The sequence below is a fragment of the Cygnus atratus genome, chromosome Z (assembly GCF_013377495.2).
Source record: "Cygnus atratus isolate AKBS03 ecotype Queensland, Australia chromosome Z, CAtr_DNAZoo_HiC_assembly, whole genome shotgun sequence".
Classification (NCBI taxonomy): Eukaryota; Metazoa; Chordata; class Aves; order Anseriformes; family Anatidae; genus Cygnus; species Cygnus atratus.
Genome location: NC_066396.1, coordinates 30433153 through 30445739, shown reverse-complemented (window position 1 = coordinate 30445739; position 12587 = coordinate 30433153). Strand labels below are relative to the sequence as shown.

The window sequence follows — 12587 nt, the reverse complement described above, 5'->3', positions numbered from 1 at the left end:
CTAGTAATTTAATCTCAAGGCTAATCTCAAGGCTTGCACTACCAAAAAATCATGACGGAGAAGATAAAGGAACGGTGAATTACAGTCTTTGATAAGTTGTCTTTAAAATTATCTTCTGAGAAAACAAATAGTTTCTTCAGCTTCTGTTTATTTTCAGTGGATGCACCATGGAATAAGGTGCTTTGTGAATATAGGTAGATTAAGAGGAAAGTAAAACTGCATTCAAGGGACCCAAATGGAAAGTAACTTAGGTAAAAAAAAGTTCTAAATAAAGACCAAAACATAGATTAAAAACATCGGGGTTTTAATCCAAATTGATCGGAAGCACATGTGAAATTTTTACATTACATGAAAAAGAGCAGCAAGGAAATTCTTAAAACAAGATGCACGCCTTCTTAAAACCAATTTTTGGGAAACATACTTATGAAATACTCTCTCTTCCACCTTGTATGCTCTGAAAAGGCACCATGCACACTTCCATATTCTTCATTATTGCATACAAAGAAATACAAGAAATCCATTGTATTTTCTTCTGTATGATTACAATTCTTTTTTTTTTTTTTAGAATAACATTCTTCAGTAGGATGTCAACTGTAGTAAACTGCAAAAAACCTCTATCAAAATCTTGCATTCTTAAGCACAGTATCAAGTGCAATGAAACAGATCATCTAACAAAAGGACAGCAATTACTGCTGCAATTTCCACAAGCAACCTCTTCTGATAGGTACCTACCAAATGAGGCCAGGATCGTGAGGATTATTTCTTTTAATGTTTACTTCTTTCAGGCTGATTACAGGGGGAATTGGAAAAGAAAGAAAAAAAAAGAAAGAAAGCAGTACATTTTAAGTGCTAAAGGACATCTATTTAAACATCCACCAGTCACTTTTCCTGTTTTCTAATGACAGCTTTTCGGCAGGCTGAGATTTTATTATTGTTCCATTTCTGGGGATAGTAATGAGGAGTATTCCAGCTTAAAGGAACAAAAACATCAAGTGACTCTAATGACAGGAAGAACAGCAGAACCCAAAGGCACATTGAGGCTTACAAATCCAGTGGCCTTCTATAATGGAGGGACTGCAGTAGTGGACAAAGAAAGAGCTGCTGATACAGGTCATCTACCTGTACTTCTGTAAGGTCTCTAACAGAGTCCCCCACATTCTTGCCAGTAAATTAGAGGGATATAAGTCTGATGGATGGACTGTTAGATGAATAAAGAATTATCACAATAGCCACATCCAACTAGTATAATCAACTATAGTAACTATAGTAAACAGCTTAACATCAAAGTGGAAACTAGTAATGAACACTGTCCATAAAGGGTCCATGCTGAGACCAATACTATTTAGTATCATATCTTAGAATCGTATAACGGCTTGGGTTGGAAGGGACTTTGAAGATCATCTGCTTCCAACCCCCCGGCTGTAGGGAGGGACGCCACACACTAGATGAGGTTGCCCAGGGCTTTATCCAACCTGGCCTTGAACACCTCCAGGGATGGGGCATCCACAGCTTCTCTGGGTAACCTGTTCCAGTGCCTCACCACTGTCACCGTGAAGAATTTCATCCTAATATCTAATCTAAATCTCCCCTCGTTTAGTTTAAAACCATTCCCCGTTGTCCTATCACTATCTGCTTGAGTAAAAAGTAATTCTCTGTCGATTTTATAAGCCCCTTTTAAGTATTGAACGGCTGCAATGAGGTCTCCCTGGAAACTTCTCTTTTTTAGGCTGAACATCCCCAGCTCTCTCAACCTTTCTTCACAGGAGAGGTGCTCCAGCCCCTTGATCATCTTTGTGGCCCTCCTCTGGACCCGCTTTAACGGCTCCACATCCTTCTTGTGCTGAGGGATCCAGACCTGGACGCAGTACTCCAAGCAGGGCCTCACAAGAGCAGAGAAGAGGAAGACAATCACCTCCCTCTACCTGCTGGCCACCCCTCTGTTGATGCAGCCCAGGATGCAGTTGCCCTTCTAGGCAGTAAGCGCACACTGCTGGCTCATGTTGAGCATTTTGCCCACCAGAATGCCCAAGTCCTCCTAAAGGCTGTTCTCAGTGAGTTTTTCTCCCAGTCTGGACTCCTGTATGGGACAACACCTTGCCTTTGGACTTGTTGAACCTCATTAGGTTCACATGGGCCCACTTTTTAAGCTTATCCAGGTTCTCTTTGGATGGCATCCCTTCCTTCACTTCTATCAGCTGCTCCACTCAGCTTGGGGTCTTCTGCAAACCTGATGAAGCTGCACTCGATCCCACTGTCTATGTCATTGATAAGGATTATAAACAGTACCAGTCCCAGGATGGACCCATGAGGGACACCACTTGTCACTGGCCCTCCACCTGGACATAGTGCCATTGACCACCACTCTCTGGGTGTGGCCTTCAAGCCAATTCATTTCCACTGAGTGGTCCACCCTTCAAATCCATCCTTCTGCAATTTGCAGATCACGATGTCATGTGGGACCATGTCAAATGTCATGTGGGACCATGTCAAATGTCATGTGGGACCATGCAGTCAGTCTTCCTTTATCGAAGCGTGATCAGTCAGTCTTCCCTTGTTGACTGATGCAGTCACTCCATCATAGAAGGCAACCAGATTGGTCAGGTGTGGTTTGCCCTTGGTGTAGCTGTGTTGGCTGTCTCATATCATCTCCTTGTCTTGCATGTGCCCTGACATTGAGTAGACATACATGAAACGAGAGACGTGAGAAGCCTGACTGGAAGTGAAGACTGAGGCAAAGAACTTGATGAGCGCCTCAGCCTTCCCCATGTCTGCTGGTACCAGTTCTCCCTTCTTATTTGTCAGAGGGGTTACACTCTCCATGGCCTTTCTTTTCTGGCCCATGCACACACAGAATCCCTTCATGTTATTTCTTGCATCCCTTGCCAAGTTCAGCTCTAATTGTACTTTCCTGATCCCATCTCTGCACATCCAGACAGCATCCCTCTACTCTTCCCAGGCCATGTGTCCCTGCTTCCACTGCCTGTGTGTTTCCTTCTTGCGCCTCAGACTGACCAGCAGGTTCTTGCTCAGCCATCCCAGTTCTCTGCTTGTCCCTGCTCGCTTTCTTACAAATGGGCATGAAGGGTTCTTGTGCTCTGATAGAAACGTTCTTAAAGAGTGGCCAGCTCTTTTCATCTCATTTGTCCCTAAGGACATTGTTCCAGGGCATTTCGTCCACTTGGTTTTTAAATACCTGGAATTTCGCTCTTCGGAAGTTCAGGGTCCTGACTTTGCTCTTAGCCAGGCCCGTATTCCTTGAGATCACAAACTCAACCAGGGCATGGTTACTGCAGCCCAGCCTGCCTCCAGTCTTAACCTCTTTAATGAGTTCATCTGCATTGGTGAGCACCAGGTCAACACTTCTCCTTTGGTTGATTTGTTTAATACCTGGAGCAGGAAGTTATCCTCAACGGACTCTAGGTGTCTCCTGGATTGCTTACAGCCTGCTGTGTAACTTTTCCATCAGACATCTGGGTAGTTGAAGTCCCCCATCAGGATGGAAGTGTGCGAGCGTGACGCTTCCCGTAGCTGAAGCAAGAAGACCTCACCAACAAGCTCCCCTTGATCAGGCAGCCTGTAGTAGACGCCAACCACAAGGTGCCCTTTAATGGTCCAGTCCTGAACTTTCAGCCACAAATATCTTCATCAATGACACAGACGATGGAACTGATTGCACCCTCAGCAAGTTTTTACCACCCAGGTGTGGGTGCCCCATCACTGGATGGGTTCAAGGTCAGGATGGATAAAGTTTGAGCAACCTGATCTAGTTCAAGATGTCTAGATGTCTGCCAATAACACGCAAGGCTGGAGGTGTTAGACGATCTTTAAGGGTCCTTTCCAACCCAAACCATCCTATTATACAACAACTCCATAATTTCTATTGCACAAGAGGTAAAAATGGGTGTTGGATCAAGGCGAGTTGGTTGGACTACATGATCTTTAAGTGTCCCTTGCAACTCTATTGCACAAGAAGCAACAAGTTTTTTGGCTTTTTTTCCCTCTTTCTTGCATTCATATCTAGAAAAAAAAATATGCCTAATTCACTCCTATCGGTTGCCTTTGCAGTGCCAGTTAATATCAAACAAATTTTAGCTATACCACATGTATTTTTCTCCACTTGGCCCACCAGGTTGGCATCTCTTATATTAAAAACAGAAAAAGCACTTTGTTATGTTTTTCCAAGCTGTTCTTACAGGAGCCCAATCTGGAACTTCACTTCCACCACACATAAAAATTTCTTTGAGATGTTGGCGTAAATATATTTATGGATTACTTATGTATTGCATATTTGTACGGAAAAGAACACTTTCATGTTTACAAGGACAATATTTCTAAATCCAACAGGTCTGCAACAGGACCAAATGACTTAGCTACCAACTACTTGAGCACAGTTTGATGTCCTGTACCCATCCAACAGATTTAAGAATTACAACCACAGGGAAAAAATCAGAAAGATAAAATGCAGTTATACACAGAATTGCAGATTGTTTTTAAATCCCACTTCTCTGTGCAAGCTACCCAGTTCTGCTCCAATAAACAAATCTATTCTTTTGAATCTGCTTTCAAATGAGAATTGACCCTTTTCTACACCTTTTTGAATTTTAACTTTTCTTCAACATCAGCAATCAGAATTGAGTAGATTTTTTGTTTTTGTTCTTTAACTTAAGTTTTACTATGGTCTTCTACTTTATTTAAAAAAAAAAAAAAGTTCCTGATTTTGTCTACAGTTGCATTGCTTTACTCATTAACATCCTGTAGGGTTCTCACAGTTACCAGCTAAGTGGACCCAAGGAGACTGGAACTACTTCACTTCTAAGAGATGATGTCCCAGCTGCCAGCAGCAGTATTTGTTACGTATTCTGTACAGGTCCAATTTTTTTTTTCAAGGAATTAAATAAGCAAATGAAATTGAAGTATTTGGTAGTAACATAAATGCACCAGAAGCTGTGCTATAGCACTCTCGAATTTCTGCCACTGTGCCGCTTAGATTTAAAAGATATTTTTTTTCATAAAAGGTACACACCCCTGAAGTTTTGAAACAGCAATGAGCAGTTAAGAGATAACATTTCAGTAAAAAGATTTCCTTTATTTGTCTCTCAAGTAAAAGGCTACGGTTTCAGGATTTTAATACAGTGGTGATGAATTTCTTCATCTAACACAATATAATGTCTATTTTAAAATACCCATGATATCAAATAATACCAAAGATTTACCAACAAGGCAGTTCCACTACCACCATTCCACACCTGCTTTGGCCCACATTTAATTCACAGAATGGGTATTATTGTGCTCAAGGTTTCCCACCCTTCCAGGTGAATATTTATTTGTTCAAGTAGTATTTCTGGGTTTCTTGGAAACTACAAAAAATGGCACCTGTTTTATATTTGAATAAAATGAAAAACAGGAAAAGTAGATTTGTAATGCTTACAGGCAAAGGAATCTGTCTCAGACTTTCCTGCTTCCCCTAACAAGACTCTATGATGCATCCTGAAAGTTGACAATTCTCTCAGCTTATTAGCCCACAAGAGGATTACAATGCTTAAATCTGTAACTGGTCTCAAAGTACCCACTATAATTGGTAGGCCTGTGTTTGATTCAGAATCTGTGACTGGTAATTAAAACAGCCATTTCTCAGCTTTTTTAAAACAAAAAAGCTTTTAATCTTTAAGGAACAACAGATAACTCTGATTGAAAAACAATGTTTAAACAATCAAACACTGTCCCTGTATAGCTGTTTTTCACCAGTTTATCCCAATTGTCTCACATTGTGCAGTGCTCATTTCTACATCTGCCTGTTTTTCTCTAAGTAATTGTCAAGCACTTCCCAGAGAACAATACTTTTTTTTAACTATTTCAATTGTTTGAATTAACCTCTCCAAGCTATTGCAAGCAAATACATCATTTTGAGCTGGGCTTGGAAGAAATGCTTTCACAGTTAAAAACGTGTGGATTGTTTCTTACCCTCACAGCTGGGAGATTCAGTTATTTAATCATTAGCAATTGCCTGGTGGTAGCTTCTTAACAGACTTGCTACTGAATTACAATAGTTGTGTATACAGCACACTTCCAATACAGTCATATGGTAGCATTTTCCTTACTGCAAGATCAGGTTTAATACAGTGGTGTAGAGTTGCTTTGCGTCTTTTACAGAAACAAATTCAAACAGAAAGTAAAGCCCACAGTAGTTAATCTTCTCTCCTTAAGTTAAAAGCATAGTGAGGTGCACAATATTTACAGTAATATCATTAACCAGCTGACATACACTATAAAAGTTAGCAGTTGCAGGTTCAGTTATTATATATATATATATATATATATATATATGGTTTTCAACAACAACACTGAGTTTCTGTAATGTTAATATAAAATAGTAATTCCTCCACAAATGAATGAATTAACGGTCACCACAGAACTTTGAAATCAATTATGAAGTCAAGACTGGAAAAAAAAAACATCAACAAAACCAGCAAATGAAGTCAATGTATATTTAAGTACATTACACTCTCGATGATGTCAAGAATAGTTTCTGTCTGTCAATACAGGGGGCTGGAGCACTTCTCCTACGAAGACAGGCTGAAGGAGTTGGGGTTGTTCAGCCTACAGAAGAGAAGGCTCTGAGGAGACCTTCTAGCAGCCTTCCAGTACCTACAGGGGGCCTACAAGAAAGTTGAGGGGGGACTCTTTGTCAAGGAGTGTAGTGATAGGACACGAGAATGGCTTTAAACTAAAAGAGGGGAGATTTAAAATTTAGATTAGATATTAATAGGAAATTCTTCACTCGTCAAGGGTGGTGAGGCACTGGCACAGGCTGCCCAGAGAAGCTGTGGATGCCCCATCCCTGGAGGTGTTCAAGGCCAGGCTGGATGGGGCTTTGAGCAGCCTGGTCTGGTGGGAGGTGTCCCTGCCCATGGCAGTGGATGGTTTTTAAGATCCCTTCCAACCCAAACCATCATGTGATTCTATGATTCTATAATACCCTTTGCCTATTTACAGCAATTAACCATTAACTGTTTTTTTTAAAAAAATGATGGCAATACATTCTAATGTAACAATAAACTTTCTAAGAAACTAACCTACAGTATCAGTACTTTAATCCAAGATTGTATTTATAGAAAACAACTGACAGAATTATGGTACCCTGCATAACACTTAGAACCACTGTGAATCAAACTACTGCACAGAAAAAATTGACACTATAATTTTCACTGAAACAGAATATAAAAGGGAAATTCTGATTTGTTATTTTTAAAAGTCAGGTACAATTTACTTTTTTTTCCACAGTCACTCAGAAACAACTGAAAAAAAAAAAAACAGTGTTACCATCCCACAGTCAGATTCTCATTATAAAGATTTCAATTTCCTTTGGCTTCCTTACTCCAATTTTGAACCATTAAAATATTCAGAAACAGTATACTGTAATTGTGACACAGCCACAATTGGCAACAGAATCTTCTGTTAATCACTGCTACCTCCAACAGTAGCCGGATTGACAGAAAGTATGCCTAGCAACTAGTTTAAACTCAAACAATAAAAATGTTATTAAAAAAGCAAAAACAGGCTTAGGGAAGAGTCATTTACATATATAAGGTATAAACCAAAGATGCTCATACTTCCTTTCATCCTTGATGCTCAGACTTATTTAAACTCACTCAGAAATTTCCAGGTAATATTTTTTTGTTTCATGAAATCACCCAGGGGAACCAAAACACACACAAATGACTAACTAGTTGCTCTTCAGTTTGACTGAGGAATGTGTCATCTTATTTATGCAGAGAAAGTGAATAATGCTGCTCAGAGAATGCAATATTTTTTCATCACTCTTAACAGTATTTGTAGACCTATCGTATAATAAGGTAAAACAAACTGTTAATACTGAACATGTAATAAAAGCTGATCACCTGCCCAAATTAGGAAGAATGCCATTTTTCAATATCAGTTAGCGTACAGCAATGACCTGGTTTGTAGGCAGACTATAAAGTATGGGCAATAAATAGATGTAGGGTTATTAACATGCAGTATTTGCCTGATCTGCTACATATTACAAATCTTATATTCCACTCATCTAGTTTTGTAAGGGCATGGCAACACTTAATGGTGGGCACTGTTAAGAGTTCAATAGTTAACAAACAGGTTGGGAAACTATAAATGGTATAGAGCATGCTTTACTACCCCAGTTTTAAGCCATTCCCACCACCCCCAAAAAAAATAAATAAATAAATAACAGCGCCGACCACTTTACTCAGAAATAATGACTTTTTAGTAGGGTGTCCTGAACTTTTACTCAAATAACAGAGTATAGAAAACAGAGGTCTCATTTCTACCTCAAATACATACAATCAAGCTCCACGTTTAAGACCTTCATTAAACCATCACTTTCTCTGTCATTACTGAAAAGTATCTATTAACATACCTGAGTATACTGATCAGTGAAAAATACTATTTAAGAACAAAACTCACAAAAGAGAGGCCTCTACAGACATACTTTACTAGCCGAATAAATATCCTGGTGCCCCAAGAAACAGGCATTTAATATTTCTACTGACAGTAATAGAATACAAGAAATGTTCTGCTTTGCATTTTGAGTCTTTATTAAAATAAATTATTTTTTAAGTCACTACCCTGCAGTATACTTCTTTTCATGAAGAGAAAGAAAGGAAAACTGTACAGCACAGCCCCCAAACTTCCAGAGAGTAAATGTCAGTTCACTGAGGGATCTGGTAGATGGGATCCCAAACAAGGCGTCTCTGAAGAATAAAGGAGTTCAGGAAACCTGGAACATGATTAAGGACAACCTCCTCCAAGCACACGGATGGTTTATCCTGATACTGATGAACAAGAATGTTCTGATAAATCAGAACATTTAAATGTAGCAGGAGCTGGCTTGGCTAAACTCAAGTCCAAGCTCCAAAGCAAAAAGGGAGCACATGGGAGTTGTAGGCAGGATAAGCCAACAAGAGAAGAACTTAAGGCAAGCAGGGATGGTGTTACGAGACTCAAAGCTCATCCAGAGTTGATCCTTGTAAGTTACAGCAAAGGGCAACAAGAAGAGCTTCTACAACCAAAGTCTGAGCAAGTAAAGTGTGGTCCCATAGGTAAATGGGGAGGTGATACAGTGACATGAGACACAAACAAGACCGAGGTGTTTTCTTTACTGCAATCCTTACAGGGTCCCTCCATCTTCTGTGCTTAGTAACAAGGTTCAAGGAAAGGAACTACTAGCACCATATTCTATATGATGATTCTATATGATTCTATGAGAACTGAGTCAGTAATTACTCACCAAAACTCAAGCCATACAGTTCCAGGCAGTCCTGATGGCCTGCATCCAAAGACCTGGCCAATATCACAGTCAGACTGCTCTCTTTCATCTTTAAAAGGTTGTGAAGATGACAGGGGAAAGGACTGCTGACCGGAGAAAGGCAAACATTGCACACACAAGTCAAGAGGGTGATCTGGAAACTGTAGATTAGTTGCCCTTGTTACATCTCAGGGAAAAAAAAAAATCAAAATGGAAAAATCAAAATGGAAGACATTTCTGGGCACCAAGGGTGAACCACACCTGACTGAATTGATCACCCTTTGTAATAACATGTCCAGGTTTTGGTTGTCAGTAGAAGTCATTCCCCTCAATGTTAACAAGGCTTTCAACAATGTCTCCCACAATACTCTTGAATCCCACCTTATAGTCTAGGTGGGTAGACAACTAGGTAGGTAAAAAATTAATTGGATAGACAGACTAGAAGAGTTGTTCATATTTTTTCGTATTTCCAACGACTATATAGTCTCATACTTTGTATTTAAATTAAATCTTTGGCCATACACTATAAATTGGATTCCTATTGATAGGTAATTTTCCCTGACAAGATTTAAGCCTTTGCACCAGGTCTGGCTGGGATGGAGTTAAGTTCTCCCACAGCAGCCCATACAGTGCTGTTCTCTGCACCTGTAGCCAGAGCAGCCCTGATAACACACTGATGTTTTGCCTACTGCCGAGCAGTGCTGGCACCGCACTGAGGCTGGCTCTCCAGCCCCCTCAAAGACTATGTAGGCTAGGGGTGGGCAAGAGGTGGGGAACAGCTGACCCCAACTGACCAAAGGGATATTGAGTGCAGTATGATGCCTTGCTCAGCAATAAAAAGTCACAGCGGTGAGAAGGAAACGAGAAGACTTGTTATGAAAGCATATGTCTTCCCAAGCAAACACTGTATGTATTGAGGCCCTTCCTCCCAGGATGTGGCCAAATATTGCTTGCTGATGGGAAGTAGAGAATAATATTTTTCATCTTTTGCTTCTGCACAACCTTGTCTTTTTTAAAAAATATATTTATTTTTATTTATTTTCTTATTAAATGGCTTCTACCTCTAACCTGTAAGTTTTGGTTGTTTTCTTGTTTCCCCGTCTACCTCATTTTAACCCCGGCCTTGTCTGTCTGAAGAGGGCCAGCTGTGTGGTACTTAGCTGCCTAGCAGTGCTAAACCACAACCTACAATTAGATAGAATTCCTTGAAAGGGGCAATAATTCAGTGATTTGTTACATGCTAACTTCTGATGTTATTATACCCCTACCATCACAAGCATCTGAATGAACTGTGGGAGATGATGATCATCTGTGTGGCATGCTGTACTTGTGACCTACGGCAAGGCCACAGCAGATGCCCCTTTTGCATTCACTGTCCAGCAAGAGCTACGCTGTCAATAAATGGAAAGAAACCATTTAGGGTAAGATAATGCAACTCTGGCTAAGGTACAAAAAGAAGTAGTATCACAAAATTTAGCAAAAGACAGTACAAAATTACCGTATACCTCTCTGTATTATGCTGGGGTAATGATATCCTAAGATAGCCCAGTCTGTGCAGAGAGATTGCACAGACTTCTAGGCAACTTGCAATCCTCTCCAATAGCCAAACTAGCCTGTAAATATATTCAAGCATAGGAAGGGCTCCCATCAGCACAACTCCGAAGAAGTACTATTTTAACCACAACTACAGTCACATACCAAGAACAACAAGCATGTATTGAATGTATTCTGTGATAAGGACACAAGGCCCAAAGAGACTTTTATTGCAATCAGTTGAATCAGAAGTCTGCGCTAAGTGCTCTGGGAAAAAATGAGAACAAAAGCTGGGAGCTGAATGCATAAAAAAGAAATAGGGACCTTTCCTCCAGCTACAATCTTTGTATGTAGCACTTATTTTGGTCTCCAGCTTCACAGAATTGTTGAATGGGGAAAATAAACAACTACCATAAATCAGACTTCTCACACACGACTCACTCTAAAAAGCACATGGTCTGAATCTGGGTATCTCCGACCTACGGTCAGAGAAGTTTTACATGAAAATCCCAGACTCTCTTAACCAATGTGTAGCAACCTAACACACAGAAAAGTTATACCTAACATTTTTTTCTGCGGCCAAGTGACCTTTCTAACAATAATTTTATGCACAGCCTTCATGTGGGTGTTCAGTTTTTGTTTTGTTTTTTAAGTGTGAAGTGATTTCGAAAGCCAAACCAAACAGATAAAAAAACAGAAAAGATTAGAAAGTACACGAAATAAAAATAGAAATAATAAAAAGTACTATTCCTTCCCTCATCACTGGGTCTGAAAACAGCTCACTTGGAAATAATTCATAAAATGCATTGCTTCATAACCAAACAATACTTTCATATAAAAAGATTTCAACATAAAACAAAATTTCATATCACTACACAGGAAAATAAGGTAATATTGCAGCTTATGTTAACATGCCTTTATTAACCTTCATACACGAGGATAGGTTACAAAAGATAAGAGATAAAATACCTTAACATTTAACACCCATTAGAATCCAGCACAGATACCCGCAGTTAGCAGAAAACAAGTACTCCCATTACAGAAACACACAATCACCTAAGTAAGTACAGATGTACTAGCACAGGCTATAATTAATTTTCATTTTGTGATTTAGATGTGGTACAAGCAAATGATGGTCAAATTTAATGCACACTACAAGTTGAACTTCACTACAGAGCAAATCTATGCATAAAGCTACAAGTTTTTTCCAACAGGATATCCTGTACCTTAATATCAAGCTATTGTATCCAGAGAATTGCAGTTGCACTGCATTTGTCCCTGTGGAAGGAAAGACATATCTTCAATCCCCATTATAGCAAGACCCAAAGCCAAAAGTGGCAGAGCTGTAATATAACGTTTTTCAATGTAAATGCGACTGAGGCATTAAAGAAAAAAAAAAAAAGACAGATACATTCCAAAATGAAATATAGAGGAGAGATTAGCAAAGCCACTATGATTCAAATAACAGGGAATTCTCCACAGGTTCATGCTTATCTGAGTCTCAGCAGCAGCATAATATAGCAAAAGTCCAAATCACAGATGCGGGGATTTTTGAAGCACTACAGCAACAGGATACATACCACTGAATAACCACCTTAAAAGATATAATTTCTTAGCAACAATTCCTAGATGAAGAACCTTTGTTTTAAGATTAGAAGTAGAACAAAAGGAGAGACTGAATGTTGTCTAAATAGTATAAATGTCTACTACTGGGTGCAGGTGCCCAGGCACGGGCAGGGGGCTGCCGGGCCTCCAT

At 39.6% G+C, this 12587-nt stretch overlaps 1 protein-coding gene across 8 annotated transcripts in view; it reads right to left on the bottom strand.

Annotated features, from left to right (window-relative positions):
- KDM4C (lysine demethylase 4C) overlaps positions 1 to 12587 on the bottom strand; it is a 296942-nt gene that overhangs the window by 154699 nt on the left and 129656 nt on the right. The window contains exon 10 of one of the 8 annotated variants that reach the window (XM_050716276.1): positions 6544 to 6656. The exons of the other annotated variants lie outside the window; for them this stretch is intronic. Coding sequence (XP_050572233.1) covers positions 6561 to 6656 — 96 coding nt within the window. The 3' untranslated portion in view covers positions 6544 to 6560. Of the gene's footprint in view, positions 1 to 6543; positions 6657 to 12587 lie in introns of those variants that run through there. 8 annotated transcript variants of the gene reach the window in all.